This window comes from Schistocerca serialis, chromosome 5 (genome assembly GCF_023864345.2).
Source record: "Schistocerca serialis cubense isolate TAMUIC-IGC-003099 chromosome 5, iqSchSeri2.2, whole genome shotgun sequence".
Taxonomy (NCBI): domain Eukaryota; kingdom Metazoa; phylum Arthropoda; class Insecta; order Orthoptera; family Acrididae; genus Schistocerca; species Schistocerca serialis.
Window position 1 is genome coordinate 136,108,747 of NC_064642.1, and position 26,136 is coordinate 136,134,882.

Sequence of the window (26,136 nt, forward strand, 5' to 3'; positions counted from 1 at the left end):
TTGCTGGAATAACAGATTGCAGACTGCGTGTTGCCTGCAGTTGCTGCAGACAACACACATCATTTGTTCCAATGTGTGCCACCATCTGCAGTTGGTTGCACCCATTATCTCAATGGCTGCTGGAATAGCCTGTTGAAGATGTCGAATGAGACCCCCAAGGTATGTACTTTGAGTGCAACTGGTGTTCTTTCCTGTCCCTTGCGCCATTTCCCTAAGGGGTACCATTATTCGCCGTTCATTCGAACTACTGATGATTAATTGGCCCCTACTGTATTGTGTTTGCCTTCCCTTGATATGGGACTCAGCAAGTTTCCACAAAACAGTTTCAGTTTCAGTGAAAGACAGCACCTGGAAATTTCTGGTTAGCGGGATCGACAGCATCATATATTTTTGTGTTGTTTCATAAAAGTTTCTTTATTTTCTGTTGAAGCTCTCCTATTTTAATACCTCTCATGTGCGGCCCACACATAGGGCACCAAATGAAGTAATACAATGTGGAATTCACTTGTTATGGGTTGTAACTAAGTTTTCACTTCTCAATTTATCTGAACTCCAATGCTGTTTGTAATAATTGTTAGCGTATTCAGTCTTGGTGGTTGCTTTGTATTTTCTTGAAGCTGTAGACCCGCTACTCAGTTCCACAGTTAGTGTGGATTTTTTCACCAGCTGAGAGCTCACAACTACATCAACTTATTACAAAATGACATAGCTGCTTTTGAAAGAACTCTTCTGATTTTGTTGCTCATATAAAACCATTGCACACTTCGGTGAACATTAACTTAAGCAACATAGATGAAGTGAATCTTATGACATCACCTCAAAGAGTATATAAACATTTCAATTGTTTTCTTGGGCACTGACATTTCAGACAGCGCCCCGTTGTCTCTGCCATCCAAAGCACCACCAAGCAGCGACACCAAAACATCAGAGATGCTCAATCGTCGGTCGCACTTTGCCAGTGTCCTATCCACACTTCGTTCATCTTTTCTGAACATATCAACATTTAGCACACACAGTTGCATGTCCGTTACCTATAGACTACCTAAAATACATTTTCTACTTTCACGAACATCTTTTGTTGGCCTAAAGTGTAATAGTGGAACATGTCATTCTGGAGAATCTCTTCAATCGAACTGTTGTATGACCCGTAGGAAATTGCAACAGTGAGATAATTTTTCAACATAAATTGTTCTAAATAAGTTTTCAATTTTTGTGTGTTCTTTCTTTTCTTATATGTTGTTTTGTGTTATTTGATATTTACAAAAAGCAGCTTGCCACAAAAACTAACACTCTGCAATAAAAAATACGCCGTAAACAGTAAGAGTTAAATAAGTTGTCAGTCTTCTCTGTAACAAATTGCATGTACCAGTATTAAACTTTCTGTATGTTAAAATTAGAATGATACATTTTATGCAAGTTTTGTTTTCCATGAATGTCAAACTTCTGTGGGCAAACTTTTAGTTTTGCAAAAACAAATTTGTTCATAAATTGTTCATAAATTGAACCCTGCCTGGAACAGTTCCGTCCTCCGTCACAGTGGGACCCACTTCCTCTTCCTCAAAATCACCCTCTCCAAACCTTCCAGGAATTTCTGACTTCCAGCCTTGCCTCTCAATCCTTCTTAAAAAACCTTAATCCTACTCCCAACATCACCACTGCTGAAGCCCAAGCTATCCGTGATCTGAAGGCTGACCATTCCATCGTCATTCTTCCGGCGGACAAGGGTTCCACGACCGTGGTACTTGATCGTCGGGAGTATGTGGCTGAGGGACTGCGTCAGCTTTCAGACACCACCACATACAAAGTTTGCCAAGGTAACCCCATTCCTGATGTCCAGGCGGAGCTTCAAGGAATCCTCAGAACCTTAGGCCCCCTACAAAACCTTTCACCTGACTCCATCAACCTCCTGACCCCACCGACACCCCGCACCCCTACCTTCTACCTTCTTCCTAAAATTCACAAACCCAATCATCCTGGCCGCCCCATTGTAGCTGGTTACCAAGCCCTCACAGAACGTATTTCTGCCTACGTAGATCAACACCTTCAACCCATTACATGCAGTCTCCCATCCTTCATCAAAGACACCAACCACTTTCTCGAACGCCTGAAATCCTTACCCAGTTGTTACCCCCGGAAACCATCCTTGTAACCATTGATGCCACTTCTTTATACACAAATATTCCGCACTTCCAGGGCCTCGCTGCGATGGAGCACTTCCTTTCACGCCGATCACCTGCCACCCTACCTAAAACCTCTTTCCTCATTACCTTAGCCAGCTTCATCCTGACCCAACTTCTTCACTTTTGAAGGCCGGACATACCAACAATTAAAGGGAACAGCCATGGGTACCAGGATGGCCCCCTCGTACGCCAACCTATTCGTGGGTCACTTAGAGGAAGCCTTCTTGGTTACCCAGGCCTGCCAACCCAAAGTTTGGTACAGATTTATTGATGACATCTTCATGATCTGGACTCACAGTGAAGAAGAACTCCAGAATTTCCTCTCCAACCTCAACTCCTTTGGTTCCATCAGACTCGGAATGTTGCTCTCCAGCAGGGATACGACTTCCTCAAATCCTGCCCTGAAATGAGATCCATCCTTCATGAAATCCTCCCCACTCCACCAAGAGTGTCTTTCCGCCATCCACCTAACCTTCGTAACCTGTTAGTTCATCCCTATGAAATCCCCAAACCACCTTCCCTACCCTATGGCTCCTATCCTTGTAACCGCCCCCGGTGTAAAACCTGTCCCATGCACCCTCCCACCACCACCTACTCCAGTCCTGTAATCCGGAAGGTGTACACGATCAAAGGCAGAGCCACGTGTGAAAGCACCCACGTGATTTACCAACTGACCTGCCTACACTGTGATGCATTCTATGTGGGAATGACCAGCAACAAACTGTCCATTCGCATGAATGGACACAGGCAGACAGTGTTTGTTGGTAATGAGGATCACCCTGTGGCTAAATGTGCCTTGGTGCACGGCCAGCACATCTTGGCACAGTGTTACATCGTCCGGGTTATCTGGATACTTCCCACTAACACCAACCTGTCAGAACTCCGGAGATGGGAACTTGCCCTTCAGTATATCCTCTCTTCTCGTTATCCGCCAGGCCTCAACCTCCGCTAATTTCAAGTTGCCGCCGCTCATACCTCACCTGTCTTTCAACAACATCTTTGCCTCTTTACTTCTGCCTTGACTGACATCTCTGCCCAAACTCTTTGCCTTTACAAATGTGTGCTTGTGTCTGTGGATGTGCGGATGGATATGTGTGTGTGTGCACGCGAGTGTATACCTGTCCTTTTTTCCCCCTAAGGTAAGTCTTTCCGCTCCCGGGAATGGGATGACTCCTTACCCTCTCACTTAAAACCCACATCCTTTCGTCTTTCCCTCTCCTTCCCTCTTTCCTAATGAAGCAACGTTGGTTGCGAAAGCTAGAATTTTGTCTGTATGTTTGTGTTTGTTTGTGTGTCTATCGACCTGCCAGCGCTTTTGTTTGGTAAGTCTCATCATCTTTGTTTTTAGATATATTTGTTCATAAACAAGTTCACGAAGGTCCATTTGTTTTCTTTTGTCTTGGAAATGATGAAAATGTCAGCCAACCTGTTGCATGGCACATTTTTATTAGAACCCTTGACCAAGGTTTTGATAATTATAAAACTATCATCTTAAGATGGAGATTGTGATACCTAGAAATTGCACATTTTTTTGCAAAAGGTTCAAGTGAAACAGAAATATGAAATGCGGATAAAATACTGGAGACCAAGAGTATACACTTGTTACATATTGCGTTGGAAAGGTACAGATTAGAATAAGGATATTTCGCTCTTGTCAAGTAAAAATTTGCCTCAAAAATAATAAATCATGGTCATCCGTTAGCATCAATGTGAACTTCATGAATAAAACTGATCAACTAATGTAACTCAAGGTAGCTTCCGTGTAGAGGGTACCAAATGTGTAAGGGCAAGAAATGCACAAATAAACATGCTGAGTTGCTTACACAACACCACCAGACAAATAAAAGTTGTGTGTGATTACACATTAATAATCATCTTGAGTAACTTATGTCTAATCATTGGGGGGGGGGGGGGGGGGGAAACCCCTCGCATGTATATTGAATATTATAAGCATACCTTTAACAGTGCACGTCCACTACATTTAAAAAATGCAATTAAAAGTCATTATAACAGAAAATTTTTATAAAACATAATTTCATTAAAACAATTACAGGTGTTTTGGATAAGTCTTCCTTCTGTAGCAACATAGGCTGTTGCTCCAAATCCGTTGCTCCAAATAGATGAAATGTAGAGCTAAAAAATTGTTTAGCTTTCTGTGTAATTAAAATTGATGATGTAAAATAAAACATAGCGTCTTAAAATAGTTGTGTATTTTGGATTCATTTCTGGCGGTATGGCAACGGAACTGTAATGTGAACTGTCTAGTGCTGAACAACTGACAAGAGCAAGTATGTTTGAGGAAAATGACGTCCTCACCACAGTGCATGCAGCCTGTAAACAGCCGTGAGTAAAGACATAACACCGTTGAGAAAATTCTTATTACTAAGCTGCAGCTGTTCATTTGAGATAAAACCATCTCTGTTAGCTAAATGTTTAAAAATCTTAAGTCCCTCCAATAAATATTACATAACATTTTCCTTCCTTATGCAAAATTACTGTTTCTGTTAATTTTCTCAGAATATGTTCAGAATTTAACAAAACTTCTGCATAGGTGTAATTGTATACGTTATTACCTCCCTCACTCAGTGATTACTCTTTACACTAAACTTCGAATGCCCTTCCAGTTGGTCCTGTATAATATCTTGGACAGTTATCACATATGTAACATTTTGTAAACATCTGAGTTGGTAAAAGGATACTCATTTACCCCAAGGGTGTATATTGGACACTATTATTGGTGAAAAATGTAACCTTACAACCACACATTTTAGTTAAGAGATGGCTAACCCTGTACGGCACTTTACCCAAAAAAGGTATTGATATAAACTTTTTGTTTTCCCCTGTAACTGTCCTTTTGTTATTGCCAAGCATTGAAAATTTTGCAGCTGTTTTATTATTTAGGATCTGGTCAACTCCACCTGGCTAATAGCCATTGTTGCTTGCAGTCATTTTGATCAGGCTTAATCAAAGCGTGATTTGTTGCTGAGTGGAAGAAAGCTACTTAATTGGCATGTGGATGAAAAGAGTCAGCTGGAATAAAGTTGTCTCAGTAAGTTGCTTTATGATGAACATTGCAGTTAATTTTACTATTCTGTATGATAACATCAAATCTAGTAAATTTAATTCACCATTCTGGTTTCGAAATTATTTTGTATGCTTAATTTTCTTACAAAAATTATTGGAAATGTCAAACAACTGTTATAAACTTTGGTTAGTGCCATCAAATGCAAAAATTAAATCATCAGTATAACCAGAAGCTTATTACTTAGTTCGGATTTTGATTAAGCTTTCTTCTTGGGGGGGAAAAAGAAATTGGATAAAGTACTAGCTAAAGGACTTCCCACATGGCTTAGTCAAATGATTGTTCATACAATTTACCATCAAACATAAAATAGTTGTACTTTAGCACTCTGCTCGATAAACTCACAAGTTCTGAGATTTGTAATTCTGTCAGTTTTTTACAATATAATAGGTTATTTTTGATGATCTTGAGTATCAAACCAGTTGGAGCATTTGTATGAAGGCTTGTAGTATCAAAAGAAAGCAAAGCAGTGTGAGATATACATTGTAGCAGTTTCAGTTTATTTATCAAATATAAACTATTTGCAACAGAAAAATTATTTTCAAAAACAAAGGATTCTTTAACTTGTGTGTGAATGGCTAGCTAATTTGTGACGAGCATTACATTTACTGTTCATAATCAGATGAGTTGGATGTCTGTCCTTGGGGATCTTAAATTGACTTCTCAAAACAGAAGGCTTAGGACCCATGTTCACTATCTATTTCTTTTGAAATTTCTAATAAGTTTCGTGGTATTACTTAAGCAGTTCTCAATCTCTTTTTACAGATCTGTGGTCAGGTCTGTATCTGCTTTGGTGGTGTCATTTTCCTAAAAAAAATTCAAAGTTGTAGCTACATATTGTCTTTCTAGTGCAACAAGGACAGTAATCCCTTTGTTATAGAGGTTTCATTGTTTTTCAGTTTACGGTTAATATTATTTGTTACCTTCTGCTCTTTAGCTAATATCCTGTATTTAGTAGTGACTTCTTTTTCTGGAATATTACTGCTTTCATTTGCCATCCTAACTTGTTGAGATTTATCCATTTTCATATGGTATAGACCAATTTTGAGATCGCATGCAAAATTCTCAATTACAGTAGGTTCTGTATTGTACTTTTAGTTTTTTAGGTAATTGTCTTGAATCACAGGTTATTAACATCCATTACAGAAACTTGCTGTCATCAGCTTGCTAGCATCAATATAATGAATGATCAGTATCTTTTAACAGAGTTACAAGTACTAACTTTTTCTTTACATCACATGACAAAGTTGGCCTATAATGATTATTTGTATGGTAAAGAATATAGGATATATTGACAGTGTAGCTGCCATCTTCTTGTGGTCACTGGCCATTGGCTAACAGATTGTGTTGTTTGGCTCTACAAAGATCTTCCTCAAATGGAAAGGGTAATTACCACAAACTTCACATCAGGGGGAGGGGGGGGGGGACATGTTCCATATAGCAGAGATGCTGAGTCGGTGACTCCATTTTGGATTTTCCATTGCTTGAAGAAAACCATTTGCATGATATACAGGGTGTTTCACATTTCCTATTACAGACTACTAGTGGTTGTACAGGGAACTTAATAGATAAAGTTTCCAAAAGGAACATATGTTCAGAATTGTACTTTTGAATATAAAATAAATTATGATATCATATACCCTTTTTGTCTGACTACATCAACACCTGTAAGAAACAGGTACATTTGCAACTAGGAGTGCTGGCTGATGTGCTGCACTTTGACTTTGAAGCAAAGAGGACATCCTTCGTCACATAGAAGAGAACTCAATGATGAGTACTTGAAACATTGCCCATGCCAGAGGCTTCCACAGAGCACAAAGGTCAGAGCTCATTACCTCCACTGTTGTGTAGGAGACTTGAAAGTGATCCAATCTTCAGTCTTATTTTTCACCCAAACTGGGCATTTCTTGACTGGGGTTCCTTTTCAAAACTTTATCTTCTTGATCCACTCTAAAACCCATAGAAGACTCATTTGTATTAAACATATGTTATATATTTAGCTGTTGTTGTTCAGGTGGAGAAGACAAAAGTGTCATCCAGTAATAAGATAACAATATGACCTATATATTTAGCTGTTGTTGTTCAGGTGGAGAAGACAAAAGTGTCATCCAGTAATAAGATAACAATATGGCCTGAGACTTCGCCTACAAACAGCAGGAACAGTTGTTATGCATACTGTCATTTAGGCAACTTGATATGTTTATTTTTTTAAAAAGGAAGTAATGTCTGATGACAAAATATTGCTGATGTCTTGATTTGATGCAGTTTGTGATAATGTTTGTTCCCAACAATAAATTGTTAACTGCTCAGTTTACCTACAAGTTCTAGAACTTTCCATTGAAGTGGTGAGATGGAAATTCCCCAATTTCTGAGAAAGGCAGGGTCCATAGCTTCATCATAAGACTATACCGGGCACTGAGTTGAGTGTATCACAGTTCTTAATCAAAAGTAGCCTGACTTCTTCTGTGATTTTGATATTGGAAGGCATCACTGTGTGAAAGCCATAGGATTTCTTGTTGTTTTGAAGTACCAGTGTAAATAACATTCAGGCCTGTGCTGTACATGAGATGAGCAGATATTTAATCAATAAATCAACAAACAGTTGTGTTACTGTAATATTCATTCTTGTACTCCATCTTCTGTGAAGAGTTCTTTTTATATATTTCTTTCATTCCATTGTTCATTATGGCTTTGTCATAAATATTTCTTAAAAAATTTGATATTTTGTGATTTGCAGGTGGTGTCTGGTGCGCATGATTGGCTGTCCACTATGCAACCACAGCAAGCTGTGGAATGTGAACCAGATGTGTTGATCAAGGTATATATTGCTCTGTAATCTGTATAAATGTCTGAGTTATTTATTTGTACAGGAAATTACAACTTGTAATATTGGGAATATATATTTTTAACACCATAGGGATAATAAGCTGTTTATATTAGTGCAAAGAAGACTAATGTTACTTAGTTTTCTGTGCTGATATAAATGTAATCTGTGGGAACAAAAGTCATCAGAAAATAAATGTGATGTCTTACTAATGTTGCGAAGAATATTATTGTTACTTGGCAAATTTTTGTTTTGTGGAAATAAAGCTAGTGCTTTTTTATTTGTTTGTAAGGCTGGCTTTAGTCATCAGACTTATTTATCAGGTTATTTTACTTATTTTGCACATCCATCCATATCTTCTTTTATCCAGCATGTGGAATGATAGCATATGGCTCTCGGGTCTTGCACTTTCTACGTGTGTACATGCAAATCTTTGAGAGATGAAATAGTGAAGGCAGCAGAGAATCAAATAGGAAAAAGACAAGGCCTAATATAAATCCTTGGATAGTACAAAAGATATCGAATTTAATTGATGAAAGGAGAAAATATAAAAATGCAGTATATGAAGCAGGGTGAAAGGGAGTAAAAAGTCTAAAAAATGAGATTAATAGCCAAGTTCAAAATGCTGAGCCAAAATGGCCAGAGGACAAATGTAAGGATGTAGAAGCATATTTCAGTAGGGCAAAGACAGCTATCACCTACAGGAAAATTAAAGAGGCTTTTGGAGAAAAGAGAAGTAGATGTATGAATATTGAGAGCTCAGATGGAAAAACAGTCAAAAGCAAAGAATGGAAAGGTGAAAGGTGACTAGGAGTAGAGGGTCTGTACAAGGGAGATGAATTTAAGGGAATTTTATGGAAATGAAATGGGACATAGACAATGATGAGATGGGAGATATGATACTGTGAGATGATTTGACAGAGCACTGCAAGACCTAAGTTGAAACAAGGCTCTGGGAGTAGACATTGTTTTGTCAGGATTACTAACAACCTTGGGGGAGCCAGCTATGACAAAAATCTTCCATCTGGTAGGCAAGACATACGAGACAGAAGAAATATCCTCAGACTTCAAAAGGATGTAGTAAATCCAATTCCAAAGAAATCAAGTGCTGACAGGTGTAAGTATTATTGAACTATCAGGTTAATAAGTCATGGTTGCAAAATACTAACACAGATTTTTTGTAGAACAATGGAAAAGCTGGTAGAAGCCGGCCTTGGGGAAGATCAGTTTGGGGAAATGTAGGAACATGCGAGTCAGTACTGACCCTATGACTTGTCTTGGAAGATGGCAAACCTTTATCTACAGCATTCGTAGACTTAGAGAAGGCTTTTGACAGTATTGACTGGAATACTCTCTTTGAAATTCTGAAGGTAGCAGGGGTAAAGTACAAGGAGTGAAGACTATTTATAATTTGTTCAGTAACCATATGGCAGTTATAAGAATGAAGGAACGTGAAAGGGAAGCAGTTGTTGAGAAGGAAGTGAGACAGGGTTGTAGCCTATATTATTCAATCTGTACACTGAGCAAGTGATAAAGGAAACAAAAGAAAACTTTAGAGTAGGAATTAAAGTTCAGGGGCAAGAAATAAAATCTTTGAGGTTTGTTGATGACATTGTAATTCTGTCAGAAACAGCAAAGGACTTGAAAGAGCAGTTGAACGGAATGGACAGTATCTTGAAAGGAGGATTTAAGATGAACGTCAACAAAAGCAAAACAATGATAATAGAATATAGTCGAATTAAATCAGGTGATGCTGAGAGAATTAAGAAGTAGGTGAGTTTAGTTATTTGGGCAGCAGAATATCTGTATGAAGTATAGAGGATATAAAATATAAACTGGCAGTGACAAGAAAAGCATTTCTGAAGAAAAGAAATATGTTAACATTCAAATCTAGATTTAAGTGTTAGGAAGCCTTTTCTGAAAGTATTTATATGGAGTGTAGCCGTGTATTGAAGGGAAACATGAATGATAAACAGTTTAGACAAGAGAATCAAAGTTTTGAAATGTGGTGCTACAGGGTACAACAGAAGGATGCTGAAGATTAGGTGGGTAGATCACGTAACTAATGAGGAGCTACTGAGTAGAATTGGGTAGAAAAGAAATTTGTGGCCCATTCAGACTAGAAGAAGGGGTCAGTTGATAGGCCACATTCTGAGACATCAAGGGATCGCCAATTTAGTATTGGAGGGAAGTGTGGATGATGAAAGTTGTAGATAGAAATGAAAAGATGGATACAGTAAGCAGTTACTCAGAGATGAATAAGCTTGCACAGGATAGAGTAGCATAGAGAGCTTCATCAAACCAGTCTTTGGACTGAAGACCACAACAACAACAACAGCAATAACAACACCTATGTAAATTTATGTATACATTTATACTCTGCAAGCCACTTCATGGCGTGTGTTAGAGGGTACTTCTGATACCATTATCTGCTCCTCGCATCCCTGTTTCATTCATGAAATTCAGGAATGGCATGTGGGAAGATGATTGTTGGTAAACCTTTGAATTGACTCCAGTTTTTTTGGATTTTTTCATTGTGGTCATTTTGTATTACCTATGTGGGGGGGGGGGGGGGGGGGGAGGGAGGCATAGCAAAATGTTGTCCAATTCTTCCTTGCACTTAGGCATCTTTGTAATGCCTACTTGACAGTCCTGTGACTGAACTTCAAGTTACCGTATTTACTCGAATCTAAGCCTCACTTTTTTTCTGGTTTTTGTAATCCAAAAAACCGCCTGCGGCTTAGAATCGAGTGCAAAGCAAGCGGAAGTTCTGAAAAATGTTGGTAGGTGCGGCCACAACTAACTTCTGCTGTCGAATATATGTAGCGCTACACAGGCATACTTTGTAGGCACAAAGATAAATACTGGTGCCAAAACCTCTGCGTCAGTAAATAAATTTAAAAAAAAGGGTGGAAACTCTGCCCCGAGTTTCGACCACTGCAGTTTCATACATTATCCAACAAAGTAAATACAAATTCCGAATTGTTCATCTTCGAATGTAGCAGAATTTCAATGTACTATGAAAATTCGACTGGCAAGACTGTTTGGGATGTTTGTCAATATGGCCAACTCTACGTTCTGAATTTTTTCCTACCTGTGAGAAGAGATGGTTGCTAATAGGAACCTGATGAAATGTGAATCACATGCAGTATTCCCTTCACCATAAGAATAATACGAATATAAACATTTTGTCATGCATTCTTTCGTGTTTGCTGCTATTTCATTTAAATCCTGTCTGCCTAATAAACTATGAAACTAGAGTGAGACAACAGCAAACGCGGAAGAATGTACGTATCGTGTCATGTTTATATTCGTATTATTCTTATGCCTAATCTAAAGAAGCGGCCACAAAGATTTTCAAACGGAGAAAAATTTTCGCCTAACTCTCGTTCAGAACATGTTCTATCATACGCAATCTATTATTTGGTTCTTGTTTATCATTATCAGAGAAGGCAGCAGTGTAAGTAACAACAAATAGCAGTCTCTTGCCATTGTTTCGCTAATGAGACGATTCCTCTCTCTCTCTCTCTCTCTCTTTTATTTTATTTAAAAAAGCGGTGGTAGCGTGCACAAAAGCAATCCATGCCGCGAGCGGCGACAGGTCGTAAACACTCATTATCAGATTGCGACAAACAATGCATGACACAGTACAGTAATGCATTTTCAGCTTAGAGTGACGTAAACACCTATAACAAAGAGAACGGCACTTATCAGATCAAAGCAAAATAAGCAATCGATTCAAACCAGACGAAGCATGTGAAAAAGGAAGGGTACCCGCATAAATACGGACGGAGCACCTGACGCATAGCAACGGCTACCTGGTAAAGCTTAACTGCTAAGCTTACGACTCGAACCAAACTACTGTAGCTGTATCGTCATTCATTCGACCTAAATTGTGTCTGATATTACAATGGACCAACTTTGTTTTGATTTGGAGGTGCGGCCTGAAACTTTTCTCTCCCCTTGAATTTCGAGTCTCAAATTTCAGGTGCGGCTTATATTCGGAAATTTTTTTTCCCTTTATTTCAAGTCTCATTTTTCAGGTGCGGCTTAGATTTGAGTGCGGCTTAGATTCAAGTAAATACGGTACTTTTGATGTGTCTTGCCAGGAAGGTTGGATTTGTGGCTTTTTACTTTTAATCTTTAACTTGTGCACATTTTATAAAGATGACTATTTTATATGCCATGTTGGATCACTTCTTTGCTAGCCAGGCTATGGAACAGCTGACAGTTTGTGTTACCATTGCATATACTATTTTTACTATAATACCTGCTTTGCAATTACAAATCATGGACATGTGATGTAACTGTTCATTTTCCTTCTTTATTACTGTCATCTTGTGAGATTATAGTTTACAACTTGGCTTGATGAAGTTTTTAGCTACATACTGTCATAGTCTTGTTGGCCCTTCTATGTGTGCACATCACTGAATGACTGCAAATAATGATGGTGTTTTTCAATTCACTTTCCCCACTTTTTTACAATTTGAATAATCTGAAGATGGTTGCAGAAAACACTAAAACTAGTCATCATGCTGTAATCGTATACACAAAATTATGGTCTAGGCATTAAAAGTTTTTGCATTAAAACACTATTTTAAGACTGTTGTCCTCTTCCTGACAATGTCAGGCTTCACTAACACTACTTTTCATTAGATCTTGTCTATCTCTTCTATTAATCAACAATGATATGGATCACGCATTGATAAGTGATACTCAGCAATTGACTGCACAATCATTTTCTAGGGCACTTCTTTCATGGATGAAAGATTCTTCTTTTGAACCTCAAGCTGGCATGTGCTTTTCCTACTATTTGTTTAATGTGGGCTTTCTGCTTTAGATTGCTCCAGATGGTTACTCCCAGGTATTTTATTGTATGTACTGTTTCCAGTGGTTTTTCATCAGTAATGTAATTGTACAGAAGTGGATTGCTTTGCCTATTTATGCACAATATGTTACATGTATTAACATTCATTGTCTACTGCCAGTCCTTGTATCTGTCATTAATCCTCTGATTGTCTTCCTGCAGCGTGCTGCAGTCTTCTGGTGTTGCTACCTTCTCATAAGCAAGTTGCAAACAGCCTCATGGAATTTCTGACATTATCCATTTAATCATTGACATAAATTGTAAGCAGTAATGGTAGTATCACACTTCGTTGAGGTGCTCCTGAAATTATCTTAACAACTGTTGATTTTGTTCCATTAAGAGCAATGTGTCGAATTTCATCAGCGAAGAAGTTCTGAATCCAGCCACAGGTCTGTTTTGATACTCTGTAGGCTTGTATTTTTTTTACTAAAAGACAGTTCACAAAATGAAACTGTGTCAAATGTCTTCCTGAAGTTTGACTACATTGTGTAAGATAACCAACCTTATTTTTGTTGTCTCTTCTTTTAGCCTCTCTGGTAGCACACCAGTCCGTTGTGAAACTGAAAATCTTAACAAATAATGGATAATATTTATTTAATAATGTTTGCAACTCCATAGTTTTGGAGTCACTTTCTCACGTGTTTATTAAACTTGATGTCGAATTGTTGTGACAACAATTGGTTCCTTAACTTTGCAACACAAATAGCACATAAATCAGGTTATCTCTCACATAAAACAACAGTGCAGTGTCAGAATTTATCAGATTGATTATAATATTGTTGAAGCACAGTTTTCAGAAACACTATCAATGAATTGATTTTTGTTATAAAAGTATTCAAAACAAATATCAAGTGTGGTACAGAAAACAGTTCACACTTACATCACATGCCACTCTAAACACAGTGTCTTACAGTAATCTATCAGAAAAGTTACACCACCAGTATTTTATTTGGTCCAGTTCTTAATGAAGATTGGAACTACTACTAGACGGGAAGCAATTTCTTTCACATAATCTCTGTAGAATTTTATGGATATCCCTTCTGGTCTATAGAAGCCTTTCCACTATAAAGCAATTATAGTTGATTTTGTATTTCACAATCATTTATCTCAGTATTTGCCATTTTGGTATTTGTGCGATGATTGGGATGTGGGACCATGTTATGATCATCCATAGTCAAGCGGTTTTGGAAGACCGAATTCGGTATTTTGGCCTTCTTTCTGTCATGTGTTTCAGTGCAAGTATGGTCATGGAGTGACTTAATAAGTGATTTTTATCTGCTTACATAATAGCAAAACTTCTCAGGGTTTTGTCAGATCAGTTGGCAAAATTTTATTTTCAAATTCATTGGACACTTATCTCGTCACACTCCTTATGCTCATGTTCTCTTCATTCAACTTTTGTTTGTCACATACATTTTGACGTCCTTAATTTCTGATGAAGCTCTTATTGCTTTCATAGCAACATTCTAACATGTCTATTAAACTGCAATGGGTCTCTTCCACACCGTATTGAATGACGAATGGTGCTTTAAATTTTTATCCATTTATGGTCCATGTCTTCATCCTCAGAACTGAAAATTTGATGTTGACTGCACAGGTACCCGACCATTTGTATCCTATTGCACTTGTTAAGCAAAAATGTTTTCCTATCTTTCTTAACATCCCTTGTAACACCTGTAGTCATTGTTGCTATCACACCCTTATGATAACTTATGCCATCACCTACTTTAACCGATTCCAAAAGTTTGCATCTATTTGTTGCTGGGAGGTCTAAGATGTTACCCTCATGAGTTGGTCCTCTATGTGCCCGAAGTAAGTTTTGGACAAGACACTCAGAATAAAGTCACATGAATACCTGTGTCTGTCATTAGTTTTGATAGTATGACTACCCTATTCTGTAGCTTGCAAATTGAAGTCTTCATCATAGTATGGTCATCATCATAGTATGGTCAGTAAACTTGTTTCTAATATTCTGCAAGCTCTCTCTGAAGTCCTCTGCCACTACAGTTCATGATGTATGTAGTTTGTAAAAGCATGTTTGACCCACTTGTGATGCTTAACTTTACCAAGATTGTTTCACATTCAGAATCTGTAATAACCTCAGTAGACATTATCAAATTTCTCACAGCAAGAAATCCACTGCCACCATTGATGTCCATCCTGCGATTGCCATGTAGCCTATATTCCAATCTGAATTTAGAATTTTGTTGTACTTCTGGTTTCAACCAATTCTCTGTTCCTAATATTATCTAGTCATTATTAACTTTACTAAGTTTCTACTTGCTGTAAATATCTATCTATCTTTTCCTACATTGTTGATATTCCTACCTGGAGTTTCCGTTGTTTAACATTAAAAAGTGATGCTCTGATCCTAATAGTATCTAGGCATTCTAACTTTAATAAGTGGTACTGATCCTGGGACCTTACTTGGGATATTCCTGCTGTTTACTACGAGCTGCAGTTTTTGCTGTTACTGTGGATGTAATGGCCCTTGTGCTTGTTGATCTTGCAGCTCTGTGCTCCCACTCTTGTCTTGATCAGTATCTGCCATACAGGGTAGGGGATGTCAGTACTAGAGATATGTTTTTCTTTTAGGAGGATGTACAGGCTTTCTATTTCTTCCCTCCATGGCTCCAACTAGTGCTACTGGTGAGCATACACTAGCATCTTTGTCCTTCACAGGAAGCTCTTTCTTGGTCTGTGGACAGCTTCCATTGAGCTGCATCTTCATTGGTTAAGCTTCCATATTCATGTTTCTATGCCTGATTCAATGTTTTCACTGTGGTTTTGAGTTTTTTTGTTTTCTTTGATTTAATCAGGAAAACAAAATGACAGTTGTCTTAGCTCCCTGTTGCCTCTACCATTCATAAATTTATTGTGTGGTATATATCCCTGCCATTCTAGTAAAGCCAGTCAGTGCCCATGTGGAGTAGTAGGTGGCTCTTTACTAGGTTTTTGTTGGATACAACCTCTTAAGCAGTTAGTAACCTAAATATTTTGTGTCTTTTGGCCTTCAGTGCTTCACTTTGGAAAAATAAATGTGGTACAGTTTCATTCCACACACCACACAGTCTCCACTCAGAAGCTTCTTTCTCCACACTCATTGTTTGCAGATATTTCCTGAAGCTCCCATCGGCAGTTACTAGATTTATCATGAGTTTAATTTGCCTCCCATTCAAGCCCAAGATTGCAGAACTTCTCTTAAAACCTGATTTTTGGCATCATTAGCTTGCCATGATTCTGTTTTTGAGGTTATTCCAATATTCTGTGTGTTTGTCTCCTGATCCAGCTATGTATTTTAGATTTTACCATCAACTTAGTGATGACTGAAACAGGTTCTGGTCCAACAAATTGTGTTGTTACCTCTGCCCTGACCATCCTGTATCCTTGTTTACTACCACCAAATCTTGGGTGATTAGGGACCCACAGCAGGTTTACGCTGTTGCTTTCTCATAGCCTTACCAGAGGTTCATGGCATGATCCCATTGCAGGTGCTGATAGACATTTCAGAGTTGCTTGGCTGTCTGAATGAATATAGATGCTATGATCTTTCTGGCATCTAAGTAGTTTCTGCTCTGTGCACACTGTGAGTATGAGTACCTCCTGCTGTAGTACTGTAGCCATCTTCCTTAGAGAAATTAAACTCTGTAGAGTAGGGTGCACTCCACCTTTGTTTGTTTTCGACACATCAATAAACCAGACTGTGTCTCCTGAATGGTATCGTGGTTCATTCTTCCATTCTTCCCTACCTCCAATTGTTACATTGAATGGTTTTTTGAAGCACCTGAAGCTATTGTATAGTGAGCTGTCATTTCCCTGACCAACCCTTTATTTACCACATTCATTATATTAGTGTAAGACCTATATATACTAAAGGTTTTCAGTTTTTTAGTTGTATGCACTTGCCGCTGACTCATTTGTAACTCAAAAGATATACTGGCAGCATGTCAAGTACGGCCTCCATCCCGGCAGTGGGTGTGCTGCTAATTCTGGCTGTTTTGACTGGACAGGCCAGTCTCTGAACCTTCCTGAGCTCCTTAGCAACCTATTTTATAATCCTTAGCAATCACCGTTCTACTTAATTGCACTGTAGTATAGCCTCCATAAATTATCGTAAGTCTTGCTGTATAGATGTGTATCCTGTACGTGCTCCTTGGATTTGGACCTCAGTTTTTACCACTGGCCCATATAGTGTGCATGAAAGCACTTTTTGTCATGGAACTGATATTCTTTATGTGAGGGGTCCTTGTTAGTTTCGCATCCACCATTACTCCCTGGTATGTCACTACTCTCTTTAATGGTAGGATTTTACTGAACAGCTTAAGATTCCAGTATGTGTCGTGGAAATGCTTCCTGATGAATGGCACAACAACAATTTTTTTGGAACTGTCATTTTGATCCTGTTTCCTACACTAGTTTTGCACAATGTTCAGAGTGCATTGTGGCATTGTTTTATTGGTACTTACAAATTTGCTAAGTATTGCTATGACTGTGCTGTGTTTGAATCCATAGCAAAAATAATGTCTAGCATTTAAATCCTTAATAAGTTCATTCACCACTTAATTCCAGTAGTGGGGACAGAAGCTCATCTTGTGGACACACTCTGGTAGTGGTGGTGATCACCATCTTCAAATTCATCACGGTGGCTTCTACCTTTTGTCTACTCAGCATGGTCTTAATGCACCCACATGCACTGGTCTTAATGCCATGCTCTTCCGCAGCTCTTATCAGTGGGTTCCAGGCTGTGTTACTAAAAGCCCCTTCAATATCTGGGAAGAAGCAGAAAGCAACTACCTGAAAGTGTGCTTTCTCTTTCTTCCTAACAAGTTGGCAAAGTGCTGTTTCACATGATTTGCCTGGTTGAGTGTGTTGATTTTCATGTGGATGAGCTTTGGTTAACCTCCTTTCCCTAACATGCACATTAACAAGTTTTTCTAATGTCTTTAAAATAAAGGAAGACAAACTGGCCTTATATCCTTAGCTTTGGTGTGATTAAGACTACCTGGCTTTGGAATGAAAACAACCTTCACTTTTCTTCAAGCAATGTGAATGACTGCTGCTGCTGGACTAGTTCTAAACACTCTGCATAGGAATCTGATTAATCCGTCTCCTGCTTGTTGCAATGCAGCCAGAAAAATACCATCTGGACATGGTGACTTCGTGATGTTCCACTTAACTATTGTTTTATTGCACTCGGTTCTGAAGAATCTTGGTATCGTCGTGTTGAACTGAAATAACACATTGAGAACTGGTGTCAAGTAGGAGAGATTCAAATGATTCTGGTTTCATAATTCACCATACATAGAGGCAAACAGAAATGCATCTGCTTCTTTGTAATTCTACAAGGAAGGAGAATCACCCCCCTATGAAGCAACGTCATGGATTTGGTTAACATTCACAGTGATAGAATAAATGATTGAATTATTATTGTATCAGTGCATGTGAAAGGCTTTACAGTGTTGCCACAGTCAAAATCTCAGTTACTAACTGTATTAATCAGTAATTGTTGTTATCTGACCCCCCCCCCCCAAACCCCCAAAAAAAAGAAATCAGTAAAATTATATTGTGAGAGTTCAGAATCTTGCTGTTGTTAAAGCAAAATAGGCTGTTGAAATTTAGAGGGTCTGAACTTCTACATCAGTTATTTTGTAGGTTAATTACTTTTATCTAATTACAAATATATTCTTAAAAAGTAATGAGTGCCTGTTTTACCTCCTATGCTGTTTATTAACTCACTTTTTGCCTGGGGTTTGACATTATCATCAGTTTAATTATCTGTGTGTTTTAATTACTCGGGATTCCAGTAAAACCAGTGCATCATTGTACTCATGAATGTAAATATAGACAACGGAGATATAAGCCTACAAGAGATTTTGCGTAAATAATAATTTTACATATTCTTTGACAGATAATGTATTACGCATGCACCTGGAGTGTATATATAGCATGAAAAAGTGGTTATTTTTTGGAGCAGAAAACAATGCCACCATCCACCGAATTTTCTTGAGGAAATAATCCAGAACAGGTTGAACTTTGAAGAGCCTCCCAAAGCTGTCCAGTTTCATGTTGTCATTGAAGTGCCAGAATGTCCAGATCTGTACAAGTCAATTATCACTCATAGTCTGTGAAAATATTGGGGTGGCCATTAGAGGGTCTGTTGACTAATAATCTTTCCATCTCTCTTTTCTTGAAAAATTGTTGTTGTTGTTGTTGTTGTTGTTGTCGTTGTGGCCTTCAGGCCGGAGACTGGTTTGATGCAGGTTTCCATGCGACTCTATCCTGTGCAAGCCTCTTCGTCTCTGAGTAACTACTGCAACCTATATACCTCTGCTCTGATCTGCTTAGTGTATTCATCTCTTGGTCACCATCTACGATTTTTGTCCTCCACACTTCCCTGCAATACTAAATTGGTGATCCCTTGATGCCTCAGAATGTGTCCTACAAAACGATCCCTTCTTCTAGTCGGGTCGTGCCACAAATTCCGCTTCTCCCCAATTCTGTTCAGTACCGCCTCATTAGTTATGTGATCTACCCATCTGATCTTCAGCATTCTTCTGCACACCATGTTTTGATAGCTTCTATTCTCTTCTTGTCCAAACTAGTTATTGTTGATGTTGCACTTCCATACATAGCTACACTCTACACAAATACTTTAAGAAAGGATATCCACACACTTACATCTATACTCAATGTTAACAAATTTCTCTTCTTCAGAATTGCTTTCCTTGCCATAGCCAGTCTCCATTTTATATTCTCCCTACTTCAACAGACATCAGTTATTTTGCTTCCCAAATAGTAAAACTCATTTACTACTTTAAGCATCTCATTCCCTAATCTAATTCCTGCAGCATCACTTGATTTAATTCGATTACATTCCATTATCCTTGTTTTGTTGATGTTCATCTTATATCCTTCTTTCAAGACACTGTCCATTCAGTTCAACTGCTCTTCCAAGTACTTTGCTGCCTCTGACAGAATTAAAATGTTGTCGGCAAACCTCAAAGTTTTTATTTCTTCTCCATGGATTGTAATTCCGACTCCAAATTTTTCTTTTGTTTCCTTTACTGCTTGCTCAATATACAGTTTGAATAACATCGGGGATAGGCTACAACCCTGTCTCACTCCCTTGTCAATTACTGCTTCCCTTTGGTGCTCCTCGACTCTCATAACTGCCATTTGGTTTCTGTACAAACTGTAAATAGCCTTTTGGTCCCTATATTTATCCCTGCCACCTTCAGAATTTGAAATAGAGTATTCCAGTCAGCATTGTCAAAAGCTTTCTCTAAGTCTGCAAATGCTAGAAACGAAGCTTTGCTTTCCTTAACCTATCTTCTAAGAGAAGTCGTAGGGTCAGTATTCCCTTGAGTGTTCCAACCTTGCTACGGAATCCAAAATGATCTTCCCCGAAGGCGGCTTCTACCAATTTTTCCATTTGTCTGTAAAAAATTTGTTTTAGTATTTTGCAACAATGACTTATTAAACTGATAGTTGAGTAATTTTCACACCTGTTAGCACCTGCTTTCTTTGGGACTGGAATTATTATATTCTCCTAGAAGTCAGAGGGTATTTTGCCTGTCTCAAATGTCTTGCTCACCAGAAGGAAGAGTTTTGTCATGACTGGCTCATCCAAGGCTATCTGTAGCTCTAATGGAATGTTGTCTACTCCCAGGGCCTTGAAGAATTAGGCCAAGGAATTTCTTCATGTCTCTTCATGTAACAGGAGACCACTTGAGTGCGGGCAACATTTTGTGTTTCACTAAGATTTTATAGTGATAGGCTGCTCAACTCCATGCAAAAAAATCCAAACAACTTCTCACCAAACATCAAGCTAATCACAGAGGCTTCAGAGTCACATTTCATTGGTAATGTGATGACCTTAGGATGACCTTCAGATCATTGCAAGTGTGGTCGAATCAGTTTCTCATAAATCATAGTGAGAAAATGAGTCTTTCACATGAACAGAATCATCTTCATTGTTATTGCAAAACACGAGTAATCTCAGGGTCTGTCTGCAATGTGTTAACAATATATTAATGCAGTACTTATACCTCTTCACAGTATATGGGAGTGTTGAGGAGAAGATACTACATTTTATAATTTTAACACAAATAGAAGCTCAATGAAATGACGTTACTTTCAATAAAATGACATTACTTTCCCAGCAAATGATTGACATTTATCAGGCAAAGAGTTTGAAGCTGAGATGTAAAAATTTCAGAAAGAAGCATTGAGTATAAGTATTTATAAAGTGGAAGCTGAGAAAGGAAGTTTTGCATTTGTAGTTTTATGTGAATATTCCACCTAGATTGATAATATTTTTATTTCTTACACTTGACAAATGTTAAGTTTAATTGGTGGCCATTGTCAGTTCTTTTAAGATTAGACAAACTTGCTTTGTCACAAAAAAACCTCATATGTGAGCATAAGCTTTGTTTCCTTTTAAATGGTCTGATGATGGACACTGAGTGAGAGAAGACTGAGAAGTGCTTTTTACTTTCATGACTGTCGCATGTAGTACGCCCTCTCTTTCTCTTATGTGGATAGTTCCTCATATCAGTGTGCCCGCAAGCACCAGATACCTCAGTCATTAGGTGGTAACCATTAAATTTCCTCCAGTTTACGCCATTCCTCAGCAATCTAATTATAAGTTTATATAGGGCAATTTTTCTTTTTCTGTCTTGCGAACCGTCAGCAAAACGTATCCCTAATTACTGTCAGCTTCCTCTAAGCCTGCCCTACATATTCTAATTACCATCATAAGATCCTCTGATTGATGACACAATAAAAATATGGACCCAGAAGTCCACTGGGGATTATTTCCTAACTATTTTACCATCATATACTATCATTCACCTAATTCATGACAAAATATCTTTTTCCGAAGTATTTGCCTTACTGACAATCTGGACATTTACTACATCACTTTATTCTCCCCCAAAGAACAACAGTACAACAATGTCACCATTCACTTAATAAACATTAATGTTTAATTGTCATCACTGCCCATTCATAAACCATTCCACCAGTTACATTGCTTCCCTGTGCACTCAACAAACATATTTAAAATCAGCTGGTGTTTATGTATTCTCACAACCATCACTAATTTGACTCATTCCATAAGACAGTCACGTCTCTAGTCACTGTATTATCCTCTTTGGCTTATTATCAGTCATTCTCCTTGTTATACTGCCTCCACCAACCTGCTACTCATTCTTAATTTAGTTTACATATATGGTCTCACACTGTTAAACATACACAAAAAAGGGGGGCAATAAAAGGGGGGAAAATTGCAGTTTGGGTACATACATTAGCAATTGCCTTTCCTGTCCAATTTGTTTATTACCTGCCATAACATAAATTCACTTTGCAATATGTACAAAATTTGTAATGAAAAATAAAATATAAGGTGACCACTCTAAATAGTTCATATAGCCTGATGGGATACAGCTAACATTTTGATCAAATCTTCCGTGCTATTTGCACTCCTTTTTTGTACTGCATTTCTCTGACCACGGTTTCCTAGCCAGAATAGTGTAGTGTATCCCATCCCATTGTGATCTGGTAGTTACTATAAAATATTTGTTATTGTCACGAAAACAGTCATCTTCTTTTATTCTTTGAGCAACCTTCCTTGACAGTTCACACTTCTTTGTATATACCCCTTTATAGTCTTCACCAGTGGAGGTAATCTAACTGGTTCCTCATAATTCAATGAAAATAATTCCTGCAGGTTACCACTAAACCTTTCCTTAGTTATGAACACCCTGTTGAGGCCTCATTGGACCATTTTCTAAAATTTAAATGATCAAAATTACTCAGGTTTGGGGGCAGCTTGCACAGTTAATTTTACCATATAATCCATTTTTTCCCCTCAGTGGTTAATTTCCCATATTTTACTACTAATTTGTCCAACATAGACATAGGTTAGGTTAGGTTAGTGTTGTTTAACGTCCCGTCGACAATGAGGTCATTAGAGATGGAGCGCAAGCTCGGGTTAGGAAAGGACGGGGAAGGAAAACGGCCGTGCCCTTTCAAAGGAACCATCCCGGCATTTGCCTGAAACGATTTAGGGAAATCGCGGAAAACCTAAATCAGGATGGCTGGAGATGGGATTGAACCGCCGTCCTCCCGAATGCGAGTCCAGTGTGGTATCCACTGCGCCACCTCGCTCGTTAACATAGACATATATGACCTTGTTGGAGGTGCTGTGTCTGTTGTTCATTCCTGCGTTATTACAAGCTCTGGGAATTCCTTGTTTGTGGTGGTGATTGGTTTATCCATACCTTGATTTTCAGAGTCTACATGTGGCATAACACTGTTTCTTTGATTGGAAGTGAAATTGTTTTATCTATAGTTGTTTTATCTATAGTTTATCCATAGTTGACTGGAATACTCAAATTCTAAAGGTGGCAGGCATAAAATACAGGTAGCGAAAGACTATTTTCATTTTGTACAGAAACCAGATGGCAGTTATAAGAGTCGAGGGACATGAAAGGGGAGCAGCAGTTGAAAAGGGAGTGAGACAGGGTTGTAGCCTGTCCCTGATGTTATTCAATCTGCATATTGAGCAAGCAGTACAGGAAACAAAAGAAAAATTCGGAGTAGGTATTTAAGTCCATGGAGAAGAAATAAAAACATTGAGGTTCGCCGATGACATTGTAATTCTGTCAGAGACAGCAAAGAACTTGGAAGAGCAGTTGAAGGGAATGAATAGTGTCTTGAAAGGAGGGTATAAGATGATCATCAACAAAAGCAAAACGAGGATAATGGAATGTAGTCGAATTAAGTCGGGTGATGCTGAGGGAATTAGATTAGGAAATGAGACACTTAAAGTAGTAAAAGAGTTTTGCTACTTGGGGAGCAAAATAACTGATGATGGTCGAAGTAGAGAGGATATAAAATGTAGACTGGCAATGGCAAGGAAAACGTTTCAGAAGAAGAGAAATTTGTTAACATCGAGTATAGATTTAGGATGTCGTTTCTGAAAGTATTTGTATTGAGTGTAGCCATGTATGGAAGTGAAACATGCACGATAAATAGTTTGGACAAGAAGGGAATAGAAGCTTTTGAAATGTGGCGCTACAGAAGAATGCTGAAGATTAGATGGGTAGATCACATAACTAATCAGGAGGTATTGAATAGAATTGGGGAGAAGAGGAGTTTGTGGCACAACTTGACAAGAAGAAGGGACCGGTTGGTAGGACATGTTCTGAGGCATCAAGGGATCACAGATTTAGCATTGGAGGGCAGCGTGGAGGGTAAAAATCATAGAGGGAGACCAAGAGATGAATACACTAAGCAGATTCAGAAGGATGTAGGTTGCAGTAAGTACTGGGAGATGAAGAAGCTTGCACAGGATAGAGTAGCATGGAGAGCTGCATCAAACTAGTGTCAGGACTGAAGACAACAACAACAACAACAACATAGTTCCTCTATGTTCTTTCTTAAAATTCTGCATATAGTAGAAGCCTTCTGTTCTTCTGAGTTCGGAGTGACCTCTGTTAGCACTTTAGGAAGAGGGAATTTAGCTATTAGATGAGTCCCTTTAAACAGTGGAAATAATTTTTTTTGTTTTATTTCCACAAATACTGTCAACATGCTGTCTAGTTTCCTTATTATCTTCGTACCTACTGTTATCAGTTACTGCCTATGAGCTGTTCCCAATTGACTCAGCATTCTGAATTATACGTTTAGTATTCTCTAATGTGATGCTTTTAACTTTACCATTAGTATTACTACTGCATTGGATACCACCACTCAAGGCCCAATAAAATTTTCAGATTCTAATCTGCTACCACTAACCTGGATTGCTGGAAATGCATTCCTTCAGTGTCAAAAGCTAATAAAACATCCTCCTCAATCTTCTTTCTTTTGGAAGCTGTGACACCTGTGAAATGAAGTTTAGTTATTTGGAGTGAAGGACGTGCTTCCATTTTCCCCGATTTTCCTCACAAAACCCCTGAGTATTATACTAACTTCACTTGCAGTATACACAACCATATCTACTCTTTTTCCCCATGATTGTTCATGTCACACATAAGTTATTTACTATAGGGGTTTCTCTCTCCACCTCTTCCAATAACTCATACTTGAACAACTGACCCTCTTGTAATCAGCTGTTATAAATGACAGGTTGCCATTCAAAGTACTTGGTTGGTGCAGCTGATTTTGCTGTCGTCCCTGTTCCTTAATTTCTATTTGTGGTGTCAAATTCATTATATTGTTTTGATGACCATAATTCTACCTGTTTTTATATTAATTGTTACTCCTTCTGTTAAAATTATTTCAGTACCTCTGTTTTCTATTGCGATTATAGTTTCCTTCTCCACTGACATCTGCAGAATTCGTCCTTTTGGTTTTAACTCTTTCTCCAGAACTGAATAAATAATCTACCTTATTTATGAATTCTATGAATTGCTCTGTACTGTTTCACTTTTTCCCTGCCATTACCTCCCACCCTCTCTCTATTAGGTGAATGACTGGCGAGTATTTCTATTGAACGGGATTCATTAACCGATTCATCTAAATACTTAGTTTTATTCAAATAATGTTCTACAAAATGCCATTTACCACCCATTCCTTCTGTATATGGCTTCAAAAAGTTCAAACTGTAAGTTTATTTTTGCTCCTTCTGACCAGAACTTTGATTTAAATCCCTATGAAAATTGTTTGCTTGATGTAAAACTCTCCAAGTTTGCCGTACCCCACTGGGCACTGTCTCCACCATAAATTGAACACTTTTGTGGCTACCCCAAGGTTTTTTTATTGCATTCTGAAAATATCTTAAGAATATTATGTGATGGACATCACCATTTGTTTAAGAATGGAAATATTGTTTAGAACTCCCTTCTTTATTTCATACTTAAGCTCATCTGAAATACTTGTTTAGCCTGCATCAGTTTCATTACCCTCCAAACTGCTGTTCATCACTGGAAAATTATCTTGGGAAAATGGTTCTTTCACCTTCCTGACTTCCGTGGGAGATGTCTGTTTCAAATTCCCATGTTTCTAATAAGCAGAAGAGTATAAAAAGAACGAACAAATCACTGCTGGCAAATTTGTGTGTTTCTATCTCTGAGTCACACCCACACTGGCAGGCAACTCGTTATTCAATCATAACTTATATAAGAGGCACCTCTGAGTCTGGACAGTTTTTCTGTCCACACGGTCTTTGCATTGCTGA

The 26,136-nt window shown here is 38.2% G+C and overlaps 1 protein-coding gene across 1 annotated transcript in view; it reads left to right on the forward strand.

The window, feature by feature from the left end:
- LOC126482269 (zinc finger and SCAN domain-containing protein 2-like) overlaps window positions 1-26,136 on the forward strand; it is a 182,670-nt gene that overhangs the window by 55,521 nt on the left and 101,013 nt on the right. Inside the window, exon 3 of the mRNA XM_050106250.1 lies at window positions 8,000-8,080. Within this exon, the coding sequence (XP_049962207.1) occupies window positions 8,000-8,080 (81 nt within the window). The remainder of the gene's footprint in view (window positions 1-7,999; window positions 8,081-26,136) is intronic.